Source organism: Hemiscyllium ocellatum, chromosome 1 (genome assembly GCF_020745735.1).
Source record: "Hemiscyllium ocellatum isolate sHemOce1 chromosome 1, sHemOce1.pat.X.cur, whole genome shotgun sequence".
NCBI classification, from domain to species: Eukaryota; Metazoa; Chordata; class Chondrichthyes; order Orectolobiformes; family Hemiscylliidae; genus Hemiscyllium; species Hemiscyllium ocellatum.
In genome coordinates this window covers 123,339,726-123,359,490 of record NC_083401.1, presented here as the reverse complement: position 1 = coordinate 123,359,490, position 19,765 = coordinate 123,339,726, and the positions used below count along the sequence as shown (strand labels likewise).

The 19,765-nt window shown below is 41.1% G+C and overlaps 1 protein-coding gene across 3 annotated transcripts in view; it reads left to right on the top strand.

Annotated features, from left to right (window-relative positions):
- cc2d2a (coiled-coil and C2 domain containing 2A) overlaps positions 1 to 19,765 on the top strand; it is a 210,618-nt gene that overhangs the window by 17,772 nt on the left and 173,081 nt on the right. For all 3 annotated transcript variants that reach the window (XM_060831773.1, XM_060831764.1, XM_060831753.1), the window contains exons 5-6: positions 11,363 to 11,440; positions 12,391 to 12,466. In XM_060831773.1, the coding sequence (XP_060687756.1) occupies positions 11,363 to 11,440; positions 12,391 to 12,466 (154 nt within the window). The remainder of the gene's footprint in view (positions 1 to 11,362; positions 11,441 to 12,390; positions 12,467 to 19,765) is intronic.

The window sequence follows — 19,765 nt, the reverse complement described above, 5'->3', positions numbered from 1 at the left end:
TTTGTCATTTATATAAATGATTTGGATGTAAACATAGGAGGTATAGTTAGTAAATTTGCAGGTGACACCAAAATTAGAGGTGTAGTGAAGAAGGTTACCTCAGAGTACAATGGGACTTTGATCAGATGAGCCAATAGGCTGAGGAGTGGCAGATGAAGTTTAATTTGGATAAATGTGAGGTGCTGCATTTTGGAATGGCAGATCAGGGCAGGACTTATACACTTAATGATAATGTCCTGGGGAATGTTGCTGAACAAAGAAACCTTGGAGTGCAGCTTCATAGTTTCTTGAAAGTGGAATCCCAGGTAGATAGGATAGTGAAGAAGGTGTTTGGTTTGTTTGTCTTATTGGTTAGTGCATTGAGTATAGGAGTGGGAGGTCATGCTGCGTCTGTACAGGACATTGGTTAGGCTGCTGTTGGAGTGCTGCCATTGGAAGGATATTGTGAAACTTGAAAGGGTTCGGAAAAGATTTACAAAGACGTTGCCAGGGTTGGAAAGATTGAACTACAAGGAGAAGTTGAATAGGCTGGGACTGGAGCATCAGTGGGTGAGGAGTAACCTTACAGAGGTTTATAAAATCATGACGGGCATAGATAGGATGAAGAGTCAAGCTCTTTTTCCCAGGTATGGGAGTCCAAAACTAGAGGGCATAGGTTTCAGGTGAGAGGGGAAATTTTTTCATGCAGAGGATGGTGAGTATGGAATGAGTTGCCTGAGGAAGTGGTGGAGGCCGGTACAATTCCAACATTTTAAAAGGCATCTGGACGGGTACACGAATAGGAAGGGTTTAGAGGAATATGGGCCAAATGCTGGCAAATAGGACTAGATTAGTTTAGGATATCTCATTGGCATGGACGAGTTTGATGGTAGGCTCTGTTTCCACACTGTATATCTCTATGACTGCATTAGATTATAGAAGTACAGAGTCCATTCCCAGTGATTATTTTCTATGCTTTAATCTGTTATTCCATCTGGGATCCAGTGAGCAAGAGCCTAGCTAATTTTTGTAGAGGTACAGGTTGCTTCCATAAGTGCCACACTATTGTCCGTGACTATCTAACTGTATTGATACATTTTTCAAATTTTCAGAAGTTGCTAACAATGGCAGAAAGAACAAACTGGAAATTAGGTGCTGGCATAAATGTTTTTATTTCATTCAGGGGTACAAAATCACTAGTAAAGGATAGGAGTTATAGGTAGATGAAATGACTGCAAAATGACAAGACCTTGTAAAGACTGTATCATTTTAATTTTTTTTGTATTTTTGAAAGGAAAATAACTGCTTTAAAAACAAAGATTATGGAAGGAGTGCTGCATTTTAAAAAAAAACAAATTACACCATTCACTGTAAGTGTTATTTACACTGCTATTTGTTTAACATTGCGGGTAAGTTAATTGCAGATGGGCTAGCACCAGGGTGTGTGTACAAAGTGAGATTTAGCTGGCAACAAGTAGTTGGTTGGTCTGGGGAGTTGTGGATGACAAAAACCATCTATCTGCCAACTATGGTTTCTGGGTAGCTTAACAGCTTATAGGCATGAATGATGCCAGAAGCCTTCAGAATTTCAAAAGGGGAGATGGTGGCAAGGAAGTTTGTATTTCCTAACATTAGTAGTCAACAGGTGCAAACTGTTGATTGCAAACTTAGTGAACCATCAAAGTTTGGTTATTTTCTTTTATTACCTTTTATTGCACTGGACGATAGTGATGTCTTTTGAAAAAAAATCTAACTAACCTTGCTGCTTTTATTTAGTTTTATTTCTCTTATTCTTATTACAAGATAAAACTGATTTAGCTTTTTTAGCCTTTACCGTCTTGTGCATCAGTGTGATGTTTTTTTTGGAGAAATCAGAAAAAAGGGGTAAAATTCAGTATTTTTTATTTTGGTAGAAACGTTGTCTTAGGTTACACAAAACTTTGATTTATTGGAACTGATTACCTCTTTTCTCTAATGCTTTAATAATACTCCAGAAAATGAATTATAATATTGCTTTGAAAAATGCCTTCACTCTCAGGCATCCTCAATATGCATACCATACAATGAGTATCCTATATGATGATTCAAGCATAATCTTGCACATTTTCTATATTTGTGTTTTTTTTTGTATGTCTCCTCCCAAATTTCATCTTTTTAATATCACCACCATTTCACACAGGATATTTTGCTTCCGACAGATATGAAAATTTTGCACATTTAAATAACTATAATTTAATTAGTCAATAAAGAAAACTTACTAGAAATAGAAGTGTACTAGAATTTTAAAACTTATGTGGAAAGGCACACCTAGTTGGGGAAGTGATATGGAATGAGAATGACAATAGAATATACAGAATCCACCACCTGGGTTATTTCCATTGCATTAATCAAAATAATCCCAAGACTATTATTTCTACATACACTCCACACCTGGACTGGAACAAACACTGTGTGCTTAATGTGCCAAAGCACAAAAATATACAGGCAATGGAACAAAACATTTATTGTACAAGTTGTGTTTTTTTTCACAAGCAAACTGAAGTTTATTTGTTTTTCCTATTTCTCAAAGTGCCCAAGCTTGAAACTAATTTATGACTTAGTAAGTTTCAATCTGTTGGATAAGTGTATCTGATTTTTCCTTTGATGCTGCATATTTATTGATAAATAATTATTGATTAAGTGGACCATTCTAAAACTGTTGGATGTTTTGCATCATTAAAAATAGTCCTACTTTTCTTTAATGGTAAATTATTTAATATGTCCTCAATCCCCTGTAGTTCAACTGAGACAAAAAACATTGCCAGAGTGAATTTTTTTGAAGATCTTTGGTTTGGCAGTACTAAGTAAAACTGTTGCACACAGTCAATTCTGTTTTAGTAACTTCTGTCTCCTGGGAATGGCTGCTGGATAAATCAAGCAATATCTTTGTTTTGTTGGAAATTTTAATGAGGTTTATAACTCTATTTTAAAACTGTGGTCTTACATGTACTGTTCATGAACTGACCTGATTTTAATCCATCACATAACTCTAGTCCATTTATTGCGTGACCTCGTTTCAGTTTTCCAAGTTTAAAAACCTTCACAATGAACACCAAACATTTAAATGTTATTGTATGATACACGTTACATATTATTGTAATCACATTTTACTTTAGTTTTTTAAATTAATTTTCGTAAGATTTATAAACAAAGCACCACGAATAGCCCACTGAGCTATCATGGCTGATCAAACTTTACCCAAACTAACCCGAACTCTATATACGCCTTTTGTAATCTGAAATTAATTGATCTCTCCTTTAAACATACTCAAAGGCTGGGATTCCAAGGCCCTCTGAGGTAGGGAATTCCAAAGATTTGCAATCCATTGAGCAAACAAAAAAATCTCCTTATCTCTGTACTAAATGGTTTCTCCTCTTATTTTAGGTTGTGCCCCCTTCTTCTGGATGCACCAAGAGAAACATCTTACCTGCATCTATCCTGCCTATCTTTCTAAATACTTTGTAGGTTTCAGTGAGATCAACATCATTCTTCGTAACTCGAGACAATACAGACCTTGTTTGCCGTCTTCTGTTTCTCTTCATAGGATAGTCCTGTTATCAGGACTAGTCTGTTGAATCTTTGTTGCACTCTCTCTATGGCAATAACACTCTTTGTCAGATAAGGAGACCAAAACTGCATATAGTATGCCATATATTGGCTAACCAACCTCTGATACAGTCAAAACAAAACTTCACTATTCCTGCACTCTCATCCTCTTACGAGAAGGCTAACATTCCATTAATCTTCCTAATAACTTGCTGAATCTGCATGTTTGTCTTCATTGACTTATTGACAAGGACACCTAAGTTCCTTTGTGCATCTGCACCTTCCAACATCTTACCTTTTAAAAAAATCTGCATATCTGTTCTCACCAAAGTAGGTAACCTTACATTTTTCCCACATATTCCATCTAGCATATCCCCATCCACTCACTAAACCTGTTTAAAACCTCCTGAAGTCTCTCTGCATCTTCGTCACAACACCCATTCCAGCTTAACTTTGTATCATTTGAAAATTTGGAAATATCACATATGGTCCTCAAATACAAATCAATGATGTATATTGTGAACAATTGGGGCCCCAAGTAACTTATCCTTTCAGTGACCCTCTGCTCACAGCCTTCCAAAGTGAGAATGATGTATTCGTTCCTACTGTCCATTAGTTAAGTTAACCAGTACATTAACTCCAATGCCATGTGCTTTAATTTTGTGAACTAACTTGTTGTGGGGGGACTTTATCAAAAGCCTACTGGAAATCCAGATATAGTACATAATTGACTCCTCTTCACCAGTTTTGTAAGTCATGTCTTCAAAAAGCTCCAAGTTCATAAGGCATGATTATTCAAAATTTTCCATTTGCAAATCTATGCAGATTGTACCATATCACATTATTATTCAACTGTCTGTTTGTCACATCCTTTGTAATAGATTCTAGTATTTTTTCTGTTACTGTTATAAGGCTAGCGGGACTGTAGTACCCTGTTTTCTATTTCCCTCACTCCTTAAATAATGGGGTGATGTACTTGCTTCCAATTTGAAGGAACCATTCCAGAATCTTTGGCAGAGCAGACTCGAAGGGCCGGACGGCCTACTCCGACTCCTCATTTGTATGTTCTTATGTTCTATTGAATTTTTAGAACCCGAACTCCAGTGTATTAACCAACTCTATAGACATTTCTTCCAATGTTGTGACGTAGAATATAAAGGATGTTATCTGTCTTCAGACCCATTAAGTTCTCTACAAAAACCTTCTTACTGATACTAATTTTCTTTAACTCTTCATTCCTGTTGATTATTCGTAACTCTAATTCTGGGAGATTTTTTTGCATCTTCCCCAGTGAGAACAGACATACAGTAATCATTTAGCACCTCTGCTATTTCTCTATTCTCCATAATGAAGTTTCCTGATCCTCAGGTTGTAAGTTTGCTTGCTGAGCTGGCAGGTTTGTTTTCAGACGTTTCGTCATCATGCTAGGCAACATCATCAGTGAGCCTCCAGATGAAGCGCTGGTATTCTGTCCTGCTTTCTATTCATGTGTCTTAATGATTGGTCACTGATGATGTTATCTAACATGGTGACGAAACATCTGAAAACTGAACCTCAACCTGAGCTATAAATGTCCAGACCCTGCCTGTAAAGGTCCCATTTTTGTCAGTATATCCTTTCTAAGGTGTGGTGTCCAGAAATGCTCTCGTTACTCCAAATGGGGTCAAACTAAGGTTTTGAATAATTGCAGCTTTACTTCTTTACTACTTATATTCCATTCCTCTGGAAGTAAATGCCAGCATTCCATTTGCTTCCTTGATTATTGTCTGCACCTGTTTGCAGCATTTTAAAAGTTTCTAAGAGACCCCAAATTTCTTGGAACATATGGTGCTTTAACTTCATATCATCTGGAAATTATCTTTTTCAGTCCAGACTTGATAACCTCACACTTGCTTGCACTGAACTTCATCTGTCACTGTTTTGCCCATTCACCTAGTCTGTCAATATCCCTTTGTAATTTTGTGCTGTCATTTACACATCTACAGTGCTGCCTGATTTTGTGGCATCAGCAAATTAGGACATATGACTTTCTATACCATTATCCATGTCATTAATAATTTTTGTGAATAATTGAGGCCCTAACACAGATTCTTGTGGGACACCACCGGTGACATCCAGCCACTTTGTGTCCAACCCATTATCTCTGATTTCTGTTACTTGCTACTCAACCAATTTTGCTGCCATGTCAGTAATTTGTCCTCAATTTCTTGGGCTTCTATAGTAATTGAAATGAGAGCCAGCTGGAGCTCATTGACTATGAGACCCTTGATTGGGGTTGTTAACCTGGGCTAATCAGGCAGCCCTGGGTAGCACATATAGATAGGAGACTCAGAGTGTCTCCTCATTCTAGGGACTGGCACCAAGCTGGCTGCTCAGAACCCGTGTACCATGCACTTGTAAATAAAGGGTGACTTGTTGACAGGGTACCGCCCTCTCTACAGGTATTTCAGCTTGATCTTAGTTAAGTGTCTTACATGGAACTTTACAAAATGCCTTCTGGAAGACCATGTAAACAACATCCATAGACATTCCCTGTCCACTACCTCAGTCATCTCTTCAAATTTTCAGTGAAGTTTTCCAAGCATGACCTACTGTCCTGAATCCATGCTGGTGTTCCCTAATTAACTGAAAAATTTCAAGGTGTTTTTGTTACCTCACCCTTGAACATAGACTCCAATAATTTCCCCACCAGGCATGTTATGTTAACTGGTCTATAATATCCTAGCTTTCCACTTTTTCTTTTCTTAAAAAATAGTATGACGTGCAATTTTCCAATCCAGAGTGATGATTCCTGTGTCTACAGAACTTTGAAAGATTATAGTGAGGATGTCTATAATGTGCTCCCCTATTTCCTTTGACACCTTTGCATGGAAAACATCAGGTCCTGAGGATTTGTCACTCTTTAATTTCCTTGGACCTCCAACAAGCTGTTCTCCTCTTCACTTCCGAATACTACTTATCCTCCTTTTCTACTGCAAATACTGAGGCGAAGTAATTATTCAACATCTCTGCAATTTTCCCATAGTTATTGACAATGTTCCCACTTTAGTAGGCCAGCATTACTGCTAACCACGTTTTTCTTTGATGTAACGTTAACATTTATTGTTGATTTTGATGTCCTTTGCACATTTCCTTTCATAATCCCTTTTAGGGGTAGCTCTCATAAGCTGCTTTGTGGCACTTTGCTAGTCTTTGTCTATTCCCTATGTCTCAGCTGTTCTTTGTGTTTTTGCGAGCCCTTTCTTGTCGTTTTCTGCTGTCCATTATCTCTCTAGTTGTGCACGACTGCTTTTTCTTTGAAATGGAGCCTTTCATTCTCGGGTGTAAACTTGTTCTGTACAAGTGTATTAGGGTGGCACGGTGGCTCAGTGGTTAGCACTGCTGCCTCACAGTACCAGGGATCCAGATTCGATACCTGTCTGTGTGGAGTTTGCACATTCTTCCCGTGTCTGTGTAGAATTCCTCTGGGCACTCCGGTTTCCTCCCACAATCCAAAAGATGTGCAGCTTAGGTGAGTTGGCCATGCTAAATTGCCCATAGTGTTTAGGGATGTGTAGGTTAGGTGCATTAGTCAGAGGTAAATGTAGAATACTGGGGAATGGGTTTGGGTGGGATACTCTTCGGAGGTTCAATGTGGAGGTTGTTTTTCAGACAGAAGGCCTGTGACCAGTGGAGTGCCACAAGAATCGGTGCAGGGTCCACTAATTTTCATTATTTATCTAAGTGATGTGGATGTGAGCATAAGAGGTATAGTTAGTAAGTTTGCAGAGGACACCAAAATTGGAGGTGTAGTGAAGAAAGTTACCTCAGATTAAACGGGATCTTGATCAAATGGCAGATAGGCTAAGAAGTGGCAGTTGGAGTTTAATTTAGATAAATACGAGGTGCTGCATTTTGGGAAAGCAAATCTTAGCAGGTCGTATACATTTAATGGTAAGGTCCTAGGGAGTGTTGCTGAACAAAGAGACCTTGGAGTGTAGGTTCATAGCTCCTGGAAAATGGAGTCGCAAGTGGATAGGATAGTGAAGAAGGTGGTTGGTATGCTTTCCTTTATTGATCAGAGTATAGAGTACAGGAGTTGGGAGGTCATGTTGCAGCTGTACAGGACATTAGTTAGGCCACTGTTGGAATATTGCGTGCAATTCTGGTCTCCATCCTATCGGAAGGATGTTTGGATTAGATTAGATTAGATTACTTACAGTGTGGAAACAGGCCCTTCGGCTCAACAAGTCCACACCGACCCGCCGAAGCGTAACCCACCCATACCCCTACGTTTACCCCCTACCTAACACTAAGGACAATTTAGCATGGCCAATTCACCTGACCCGCACATCTTTGGAATGTGGGAGGAAACCGGAGCACCCGGAGGAAACCCACGCAGACATGGGGAGAACGTGCATACTCCACACAGTCAGTCGCCTTAGGCGGGAACTGAACCCGAGTCTCTGGTGCTGTGAGGCAGCAGTGCTAACCACTTTGCCACCGTGCCGCCCACATTATGAAACTTGAAAGGGTTCAGAAAAGACTTACAAGGATGTTGCCAGGGTTGGAGGGTTTGAATTATAGGGAGAGGTTGAATAGGCTGGGGCTGTTGTCCCTGGAGCGTCAGAGACTGAGGGGGTGACCTCATAGAGGTTTATAAAATCATGAGGGGCATGGATAGGAATTGAATTGAATTTATTTACCGTGTACCGAGGTACAGTGAAAAGCTTTGTCTTGCTAACAATACAGGCAGATCGCATTGTTAAGTAGCATAGATAAGTAAATAATAGGTAAACAGTGGCAAAAACAAAAACAAATAGATAAAGTCTCTTTCCTTGAGTAGAGGAGTCCAGAATTAGGGGCATGTGGTTAGGGTGAGAGGGGAAAGATATAAAAGAAGCTTAAGAGGCAACATTTTACATGCAGAGGGTGGTACGTGTATGGAATGAGCTGCCAGGGGATGTGGTGGAGGCTAGTAGAATTGCAACATTTAAAAGGCATCTGGATGGGTATATGAATAGGAAGGGTTTGGAGGGATATGGGCAGGGTGCTGGCAGGTGGAACTAGATTGGGTTGGATTATCTGGTCGGCATGGACAAGTTGGACCAAGGGGTCTGTTTCCATGCTGTACATCTCTATGACTCTATGGCTGAATGAATTGTTGGGCTGAAGGACCTGTTTCCACACTGTAGGGATTTTAAGATACATTAAATGTTTCTGTAGTGGTTCTGTTCGCCGAGCTGGAAGTTTTTGTTGCAAACGTTTCGTCCCCTGGCTAGGAGACATCATCAGTGCTCTGGAGCCTCCTGCAAAGCGCTTCTTTGATGTTTCTTCCGGTATTTATAGTGGTCTGTCCTTGCCGCTTCCGGGTGTCAGTTTCAGCTGTCCGCTGTAGTGGTTGGTAGATTGGGTCCAGGTCGATGTGTTTGTTGATGGAGTTTGTGGATGAATGTCATGCCTCTAGGAATTCCCTGGCTGTTCTCTGTCTGGCTTGCCCTATGATAGTAGTGTTTTCCCAGTCGAATTCATGTTGCTTGTTGTCTGAGTGTGTGGCTACTAGGGATAGCTGGTCGTGTCGTTTCGTGGCTAGCTGGTGTTCATGTATGCGGATTGTTAGCTGTCTTCCTGTTTGTCCTATATAGTGTTTTGTGCAGTCCTTGCATGGTATTTTATAAACTACATTAGTTTTGCTCATGTTGGGTATTGGCTCCTTTGTTCTAGTAAGTTGTTGTCTGAGCGTGGCTGTTGGTTTGTGTGCTGCTATGAGTCCTAAGGGTCGCAGTAGTCTGGCTGTCAGTTCTGAAACGCTCCTGATGTATGGTAGCGTGGCTAGTCCTTTTGGTTGTGGCATGTCCTCGTCCCATGGTCTATCTCTTAGGCATCTGTTGATAAAGTTGCGCGGGTATCCGTTTTTGGCGAATACCTTGTATAGGTGTTCCTCTTCCTCTTTTCGCAGTTCTGGTGTACTGCAGTGTGTTGTAGCTCTTTTGAATAGTGTACTGATGCAGCTTCGTTTGTGTGTGTTGGGGTGGTTACTTTCAGAGTTTAGGACTTGGTCTGTGTGTGTTGCTTTCCTGTATACCCTTGTGGTGAATTCTCCCTTCGGTGTTCTCTGTACTATCACGTCTAGGAATGGGAATTGGCTATCCTTTTCTACTTCTCTCGTGAATCGGATTCCTGTGAGTGTGGCGTTGATGATCCGGTGTGTTTTTTTCTATTTCTGTGTTTTTGATGATTACGAACATGTCATCGACATATCTGACCCACTATACACTATATATGCACAAAACACTATATAGGACAAACAGGAAGACAGCTAACAATCCGCATACATGAACACCAACTAGCCACGAAACGACACGACCAGCTATCCCTAGTAGCCACACACTCAGACAACAAGCAACATGAATTCGACTGGGAAAACACTACTATCATAGGGCAAGCCAGACAGAGAACAGCCAGGGAATTCCTAGAGGCATGGCCTTCATCCACAAACTCCATCAACAAACACATCGACCTGGACCCAACATACCAACCACTACAGCGGACAGCTGAAACTGACACTCGGAAGCGGCAAGGACAGACCACTATAAATACCGGAAGAAACATCAAAGAAGCGCTTTGCAGGAGGCTCCAGAGCACTGATGATGTCTCCTAGCCAGGGGACGAAACGTTTGCAACAAAAACTTCCAGCTCGGCGAACAGAACCACTACAACAAGCACCCGAGCTACAAATCTTCGCACAAACTTTGATTAAATGTTTCTTTTAAATTGAATTCTCTAATATAATCTGTCTGATTTCATATCCTATTTTCTTCAGGATCCTTGGATGTAACCACTGAATGAAATCATGGCTGTTGTTCCAAATTGATGCCATTTCCTGCATTATCCTCATATCCCTTGATGTTTTAACATCTAGAAATCTGTTGACCTCTGTCTTGAACATACACTTATGATTGAGCTTCCATGACGTCTGGGATACAGAATTTGATTATCTACCTCAATACCATTACAAATATTAAATAATCAAAAGTCCAAAAGTAGAGAGAAATAAATCACTAACTACCGCTACAGAAAAATTGGAAGGCAAACTAGCAGGGCTAAAGACCAAAAGTCCTTTGGACCTGATGTGATGTATTCTTAGAATATTAGAGAAAGTAGCAGCAGAGATAGTGGGTGCAGTTGGGGGGCACGGTAGCTCAGTGGTTAGCACTGCTGCCTCACAGTGTCAGGGACCGGGGTTTGATTCTCATCTTGAGCGACTGTGTGGAGTTTGCACATTCTCCCCATGTCTGCGTGGGTTTCCCTCTGAGTGCGCCGGTTTCCTCCTGTAATCCAAAGATGTGCAGGTCAGGTGAATTGGCCATGCTAAATTGCCCATAGTTAGGTGCATTAGTCATGGATAAATATAGGTTAGGGAAAGGGTCTGGGTGGTTTACTCTTCAGAGGGTTGGTGTGGACTTGTTGGGCTGAAGGGCCTGTTTCCATACTGTAGGGAATCTAATCTAATCTAATCTGAGTGAATAAATTCTTGCTCACTTCAGTCCGAAACAGCCTAATTTTTATTCTGAGATTCTGATTGTTGATTCTTGGCCTCCAAGCCAGGGAAAATCCCCTTCCTACATTTTCCCCGTTGAGCCCTGTAAAAATTTTGTGTGACATTAACAGGGCAGGTTCTGCAACAGATGCATGTTCCCTTTCTGACAAATTATCATCCATACAGTGATGACAGACATTTCCCCCTATGTTGACAAGTTGTTATCCCGATTTAAATTTTTGCCTTTGACCTTTTCCATTTGCATTGTGATTTATGCAGGAAATTCCGAATGAGGATGAACAGGTAGAGAACCTGAAACGGACCATGAAAGCCCAAAGACAAAGAAGGAAGAAAATGGTATGGTATATGTGTAAGGGCATGCGTGTTATTTAACCTTTACTTCTGATATTTCTGTTCTGGAGATTTATAGGTAAACTTATGCCTACCTTTTGTTTTTCTTGGGTTTTAAGCAAATATTAAATAAATGGTCTGCAATTTCTGCTGTGGTTCTGACAAAAGATTGGGAGAATCCCATAGAAAATGGAATTTGTTTACATACTTAGCAAAATTCTAACCAATTGTGGTGCAACTTCTTCTATTGATGTGCTAGACATTGACCAACTCACCATTACCGCCCAATCCTGGCTGCATCAGAAGTTAATGCTGAGCCTCTTTCTGAGTTGCTATGACCCTGATGTTGGGTGGAGGTTTCTGGGATATTAACTCAAGTGGCCACGAAGGCTAGCATTGTGATGAGATTAGGAGGTAATAGAATTCCCAAAATACTGTTGCTCCTGCCCGTGGATTTGGAGGTCAGGAAAAAGAGGAAGTTATCATCAGAAGTTTAGTTGGTTACTGGTGTCCATTCTTTTCTTGGTAGATATGGTAGCTGCAGTGTGATGATGCTAGAGAAGATGAATATGGATTTTTAAACTTCAAACAAAACCATTGTGCCCATTCTAGATGTAGGAAAACACCTTTCCAGACCTTGGTATTGTTCTTAAATATACTTTTTGAATTGTTAAACCTTTCAAAGCAATAATTAGAAGAGTGTATTAATTTTCTGACCCCAGCTCTTATAATTTAGACAAGAGTTGATCTTCTTTGCTTTCCTCTGTTCTTTCCAAGTCTTGGAGTATTTGCAGCAGAGTTCAGGAGAGAGATTTGCTCTAAGACCTTCTGCTTGATATGTGTAGTAGGAAGTACCACAAGTAGCTCAGCGATTTAATGTTTTTTTTCTTCCACTTGTTTCAAACTGAGCGATGTCAGTGGTCATTGTTAACACTAACTTGTATTCTTCTTTGTAGCTTATTGATGACATTGATGATGTACATTCTGAAGAATCCATACAAGAAGTGAACATAATTACTCATCAACAAAGAAGTAAGCTGTTCTTAACTAAAAAGAGCAATACTGCATTCTTTCTTATGTTGCAAGTACTCACTGATATGTTTTCATGTGTACGAATGCTGTGTGTTCCACCAATTTGTTTTGTCTTCTCAACTTCACAAATAACTAGTTTGAATAAAATATAGTAAGATCATAACATTTTAAAGCAAACTATAGTCATAATCTGACTACTTCAGTCTATTTCAGTAGAAAATTGTTAAATATTGTGACTAGCTTTATATGTATATATGGTGTAACAAAATACTGTGTGTAGTTTGCTCTTGTTGCTGTTATGTACATTACAGTGAAAGGATTTTAATTTAAATATCTCAAATTCTGTGCTTTCCATGTGCATCCCAGATGGTGTAAGTGGGAGAGAGAGGTGGCTGTGTGAAAGAGAAGGAGAGAGGTGCTTATGCAAATGAGAGAGAGAGAGGTGGCTGTGTGATGTTTGCCAGTGTTGAAGCTGTAGTGGAACAGCCTGTTTAGGGCTGTGGCTAGTTCTGGAGCAAAACTCTTCTGTTCTGTTACTGGAATGTTATCATCCATAATCTCTGCAGTATCCAATTTCCTTCAGCCATTTATTGATATCATGTGGTGAGAATCAGAATGGCTGTGATGCCAGGGACCTTTGGAGGAGTCCGAGATGCACTGTCTACTTTGCACTTCTAACTGAAGATTGTTGCAAGTGCATCAGCCTTATCATTTTCAGTGTTGAGGAGCCTTCACCTCCAGAGAGTTGTGTTATCCACCACAATTCATGACTGGATGTGGTAGAACTGCAGAGTTTTGATCTGATCCATTTATTGTGGAGTTGTTTAGCAGTATTATTTGCTGCATATGCTGCTTGGCATGCAAGTAATTCTGTTTAGTACCTTCATTAGGTCGACAACGGTGTTGCACTCTTCATTGAACTGGCATTGATCCCTCTGACTTACTGGTATTGAATAGTGCACACTGGCTTAATGTGGGGCTTTCCTGGAGCAGGCTGCTAATTCTTTTTAAAGTTTTCTTCATGCTGGTTGTGAGACTTATATATGGAGTATCAGCAGCTCATGCACAGTTCTAGGTTGCCTGGAAGTTAAGAAGAATGTCCTTGGAAAACTTTGTTTTTGTCTGGAGTCACCTGAGATTAGGCAGATTCCCTCTTAAGCAACATTTAACTGAAGTCAGGATCACAATCATGAAGGCAATCCTTCTCAGTTTCTAAAAAAGATCCTTCTCCCATTCCTGTTCACAACTGAAAATACAGAAAAATAAAATGAAAACCATATCATCTACATCATTCAGGGCAAGTACGAGCATGCCACTGTACAACTATTGAACCATTGTGATATATTTCCGATAAAGTTTTTTTTTCCATTACTTTCCAATTGCCCTCAGGGCTGACTGTGTCAAAGGTCTTGCCAGGTTAATAAACATGGGTTAGAGGTCCATGTTCTTTTCTTGGCATCTTTCCTGGAGATGTCTGACTGTAAACATCATATTAGTAGTTCCTTGATCATCTTTGGAACTGCACTGACTCTCTGGCAGTGAGAAATTGCACAAAGTTCTGGAGGATTCTAGCAAATAGTCTTTTGCTGGTGGGAGGAGTGAGATTCTTTTATGCTTTGTCACAAGACTGGCAATGCTCCTGCAGAGGAATTGTTTTACTCATTTGGGCAATATGTAATTCACTGGCTGGGCCAGCATGTATTGTATATCCCTAGATGCCTTTGAGAAGGTGGTGGCCAGCTGCCTTCTTGAAACACTACAGATCCTTTGTTATAGGTAGATGTTAGTTCCAGGATTGCAATTCCAGGATTTTGACCCAGTGACAGTGAAGAAACAACGGTGTATTTCCAAGTCAGGATGCTGAGTGGCTTGGAGAACTTGCAGGTGGTGGTGTTCTCATGTAACAGCTGCCCTTGTCCTGTCGATAGAAGTGGTCATGGGATTGGAAGCTGTTGTCTAAGGTGCCTTGCTGAAATGCTGCAGTATGTATTGTAGATAGTACATAGTGTGAGCAGTGCGACAGTGATGGTGGAAATGTCTGTTGATGTGATGCCAATCAAGAGGATTGTTTTGTCCTGGATGGTGTCAAGCTTTTTGAGTTACTAGAGCGGCACTCACCCAGTTAAGTGGGCAGTACTCCATCACATTCTTGACTTGTACATCGTAGATGAGGGACAGGTTGTATGGAGTCAGGAAGTGAGTTACTCGCTGCAAGACCCTTCCCTTCTTGTAGCTGTAATATTTATATGATAATCCAATTGAGCTTCTGTTCAATGGCAATGGCTAGGATATTGCTGGCAGGAGATTCGGCAATTGTAGTGCCATTCAATGTCAAAGGACAATGGTTAGATTCTCTTTTTTTAATCGGTGATGGTCCTTATCTGGCACTTGTGTGATGCAGTTGTTGCTTACCAGTGTTACTTGTCCTGCCAATATTTATCCTGCATCTAATCTCCTGTGGGATTGTGCTATTTGCCGCTTTGTTTCAAATTACTTCATGATCTATAAAGTGCTTTGAGATATCCTGAGGAAATGAAAGATCGATGCAAGCCATACTTTTTATCGACTGAATTAATGTAATTAATGAGATATTATAAGTCTAATTCAGATTTATGGCAAAGAAATCGCTAAATTCCTATTTGCTCATATGACACTTGGAGGAACAATCCAGTGTTATCCAGGAAAATGTTAAAATTGGTTTGGCTGTTCATGAGGGAACATTGCAAGCCAGAAAAACTACAGAATCTGTTGACAACATTTTTAAGAAGTATTCTTGGATAAGATGAGGTAATAGTCATAAATGTGGTGCACCCAATGAAAAAGAAACTGGCCAACTGAGGTAACGGTAATTTTTCCCAGACCAGATGGTGTTCCAGTAACCAGTGGTGCACAGAACATGTTTCCATGCTGTATTGGAGTGTGTTCTGATAACTCAAAGATGTACTACAACCAAAACAACTGCTTTTCACAGAAATGTTTTATTTTGTTCAGGGTTTTGTGTTTTACTTTAAAAGCACATATGGAACAATAAGTCATTATTTTACTTTGAGTAATAATTATACACAGAATTCATGTTAGGAGTAAATGTGAATCAGGTGTGACAAATTCCGTTGGCTTCTTTGGGTGGAATTTCCTGCTCCAGCCCAGAACTTCTAGAAGAGTGAGTGGGTGAACCTAATTTGGTGGGAGGCAGAAAATTCCATGGCTGGTTTTCTGATGGTCAGACATTCATTACTCTATTGTAGGTGGGCGTTGTGCATAGGAACCTTGCAAAATCTCCATCGTAACAGACTATGAAGGAATTGCCTCGGAAATTGAGCTCTTCGCCGGGCAATTCCAATGTGTCCGAAACCCTCTGAAGTGCCCAGAAAATCAGAGATTTTGGATGGTTCCAATAAAATCAAACAAAATAGTTAACACAGGAAGTGTTAGAATATTAAATATTCCTGAGTAACTAAATGTAATTCATTCACAACCCCCAGACCCTTTACACCCTGGACCCTGACCTATCACTCCCTAGAATCTCACAATCACACCTGCACTAAGAACCCTCAACTCATCCCTCACATTCACCCCAAGATCCAACCACCCCCACCCACCCGATCATTCATTCCCCTCTGCCCAGTGCAACTATCCGACCTCTCCCGCTGCCAGATCTGAACCCCCATCCCGCGGAGTGCTGACACCTACCCTTCTCAATCCTACTGGACGGCTATTTCTCCACCCAGCCTAACCCATCGTCAACACTTAACTGTCACCTTGCACCCTAACTCCTCCCTAGCTGGCACCTTTTCCAGGTGGCACCTAACCTGTTCCAAGCTGATGCCCAACTCTCCTGGAACCCTAACATGACACTTCCTTCATGTATTTGTGGTTTTACAATGGCTATGATCTGGACCTTTTACATTTTAGAGTACGATAGCTGACAGCATGGTTTTGCCTTCCTCTGACAGCTCTGCATTGAGGGAAATGTCCAAATGGGCTTTGGTTTTCTGAGAGAGACCTGATTGGAATCTCCTCTGAGAAATAATCTCCTCTTTCATTAAAAAAAGAATTAGAGGAGTGTCAATCTGCATGGGATTGTCACTCACTGAAAAATCTGGCCCTATTCACTTTCTCGCTGGATTGAACAAGGGAAAGTGTAATGCTAAGGCGGCATGAGGATCTGATGGGAGTATTCCCGTGCATGTCTCTGTTTAGCTGTCCTAGAATGTGTTGTCCTAGTCAAAGTGGTATAGCCCACAAACCTACCAACACACTGAAACAGCTACTGATGAACCCAAAGGGCCCTGTACCAACAGCCAACAAAATTAATGTTATTTACAAAATATATTGCAAGGACTGCAACAAATACTACATTGGACAGACGGGCAGGAAACTAGCCCCAGGATACACAAGCATCAACTAGCCATCAAAAGACATGACCCACTATCACTGGTATCCTTACATACAGACGAAGAAGGACACTGACTAGGACAACACATCCATCCTAGGACATGCTGTTTGGGAGGGTTTAAACTAATTCAGCTCTGGTGTACAGGAGGTTGAGAGTAGAGAGGTCATAAATAAGGTTTTAAGGTCGCAAGAGTGTACCAGAAGGTAGGAAGGTGGTTTGAAGAGTGTTTACTTCAACGCCAGTAGTATCCGGAATAAGGTGGGTGAACTTGCTGCAGGTTGGTACCTGGGATTTTGATGTCGCAGCCATTTCGGAGACATGGATAGAGCAGGGACAGGAATGATTGTTGCAGGTTCCAGGATTTAGATGTTTCAGTAAGAACAGGGAAGGTGTGGCATTGTTAGTCAAGGACAATATTACAGTGGCAGAAAGGCCTTTTGATGAGGACATGTCTACTGAGGTAGTATGGGTTGAGGTTAGATTAGATTACTTAGTGTGGAAACAGGCACTTCAGCCCAACAAATCCACACTGACCCGCTGAAGTGCAACCCACCCATTCCTCTACATTTTACCCCTTCATCTAACACTACAGGCAATTTACCATGGCCAATTCACCTAACCTGCACATTTTTGGACACTGGGAGGAAACCGGAGCACCTGGAGGAAACCCACGCAGACACGGGGAGAATGTACAAAGTCCACACTGTCACCTGAGGCGGGAATTGAACCCGGGTCTCTGGTGTTGTGAGGCAACAGTGCTAACCACTGTGCCACCGTGCCGCAGAAACAGGGAAGGAGAGGTTACCCTGTTGGGAGTTTTCTAGGCCTCCAAATAGTTCCAGAGATGCAGAGGAGAGGTTTGTAAATATGATTCTGGATAGGAGCGAGAGTTAGAGGGGAGTTGTACTGGAGTCTTTATATTTCCAAACATTGACTGGAAATACTATAGTTTGAGTACTTTAGATGGGTTGGTTTTTGTCCAATGTGTGCAGGATGGATGGATTCCTGACACAGTTAGATTTGGAGGTCAGTGAGCACTTTGGTGATCGTGACCGCAATTTGACCATGTTTACTTTAGCAATGGAAATGGATAGATAGATACCACAGGGCAAGAGTTATTGCTGGGGGAAAGGCAATTAAGACGCAATTAGACAAGCTTTATGATGTATAGGATGGGGATGGAAATTGAAAGGAATGGGCACAATTGAATTGTGGAGCTTTTTCAAGGAACAGCTACTGCGTGTCCTTGACAAGTATATACTTGTCAGGCAGGGAGGAAGTGGTCGAGCGAGAGAGCTGTGGTTTACTAAATACGTTGAATCTTTTGTCAAGAAGAAGAAGGCTTATCTAAAGATGAGATGTAAAGTTCAGCTAGGGTGCTTGAGAGTTACAAGTTAGTCAGGAAAGACCTAAAGAGAGAGCTAAGAAGATCCTGGAAATGCATGAGAAGTCTTTGGCAGTTAGGGACAAGGAAAACCATAAAGCTTTTTATTGTTGTGTCAGGAATAAAAGAATGACTAGAATAAGATTAGGGTCAGTCAAGGACAGTACAGGGAAGTTGTGCGTGGAGTCTGAGGAGAAAGGAGAGATGTTAAAAGAATATTTTCAGTCAATATTCACACTGGAAAAAGACAGTGGTGTCAAGGAAAATACTGAGATGCAGGTAATCAGACTGGATGAGATTGAGGTTCATAAGGAGGAAAGTGTGAAAATTGGTAAGTCACCTGAGCCAATGGGATTTATGCTAGGATTCTCTGGGAAGCTAGTGAGGAGATTGCTGAATCTTGGCTTTGATCTTTATGTCGTCATTGCCTACAGGAATAGTGCCAGAAGACTGGAGAATAGCAAATGTTGTTCCCTTCTTCAAGAAGGGGAGTAGAGAAAACCCTGGTAATTATAGACCAGTGAGCCTTAACTTCGGTTGTGGGTAAAGTGTTGGAAAGGATTATAAGAGATGAGATTTATAATAATCTGGAAAGGAATAATTTGATGAGGAATAGTCAACACGCTTTTGTAAGGGTAGGTCGTGCCTCACAAACCTTATTGAGTTCTTCGAAAAGGTAACCAAACCAAACCAAACCCATTTTGAGGGTTAAACAGTTGATGTGGTGTATATAGATTTCAGTGAGGCGTTTGATAAGGCCCCTCATGGTAGGCTTTTGCAGAAAATACAGAAGCATGAGATTGATTTAGTGGTTTGGATCAGAAATTGACGAGCTGAAAGAAGTCAGAGGGTGGTGGTTGATGGGAAACGTTCATCCAGGAGTTCATCGCAAGAGTTGTTTTGAGTCCACTGCTGTTTGTCATTTTTATAAAATGAGGGCATAGAAGGATGGGTTAGTAAATTTGTGGATGACGCTGAGGTCGGTGGAGTTGTAGACATTGCGGAAGGATGTTGCAGATTACAGAAGAACATAAATAAGCTGCAGAAATGGGCTGAGAGGTGGCAAATGGAGTTTAATGTGGAAACGTATGAATTGATTCACTTTGGAAAGAGTAACAGGAATACAGAGTATTGAACTAATGGGAAGATTCTTGGTAGTATAGATGAGCAGAGAGATCTCGGTGTCCATGTACATAGATCCCTGAAAGTTGCCACTGAGGTTGACAGGGTTGTTAAGAAGGTATGAGAAAGTGAGGACTGCAGATGCTGGAGACCAGAGTTGAAAAATGTGGTGCTGGAAAAACACAACAGGCCAGGCAGCAGCTGAGGAGCAAGAGAATCGACGTTTCAGGCATCAGCCCTTCTTCAGGAATGAGGCTGGTGTGCCAAGCGGGCTGAGATAAAGGGTAGGGGTGAGGGAATTTGGGGGAGGGGTGCTGGGAATACGATAGGTGGAAGGAAGTGAGGGTGATAGGCCGGAGAGGGGGTGGGGGCGGAGAGGTCGGGAAGAAGATTGCAA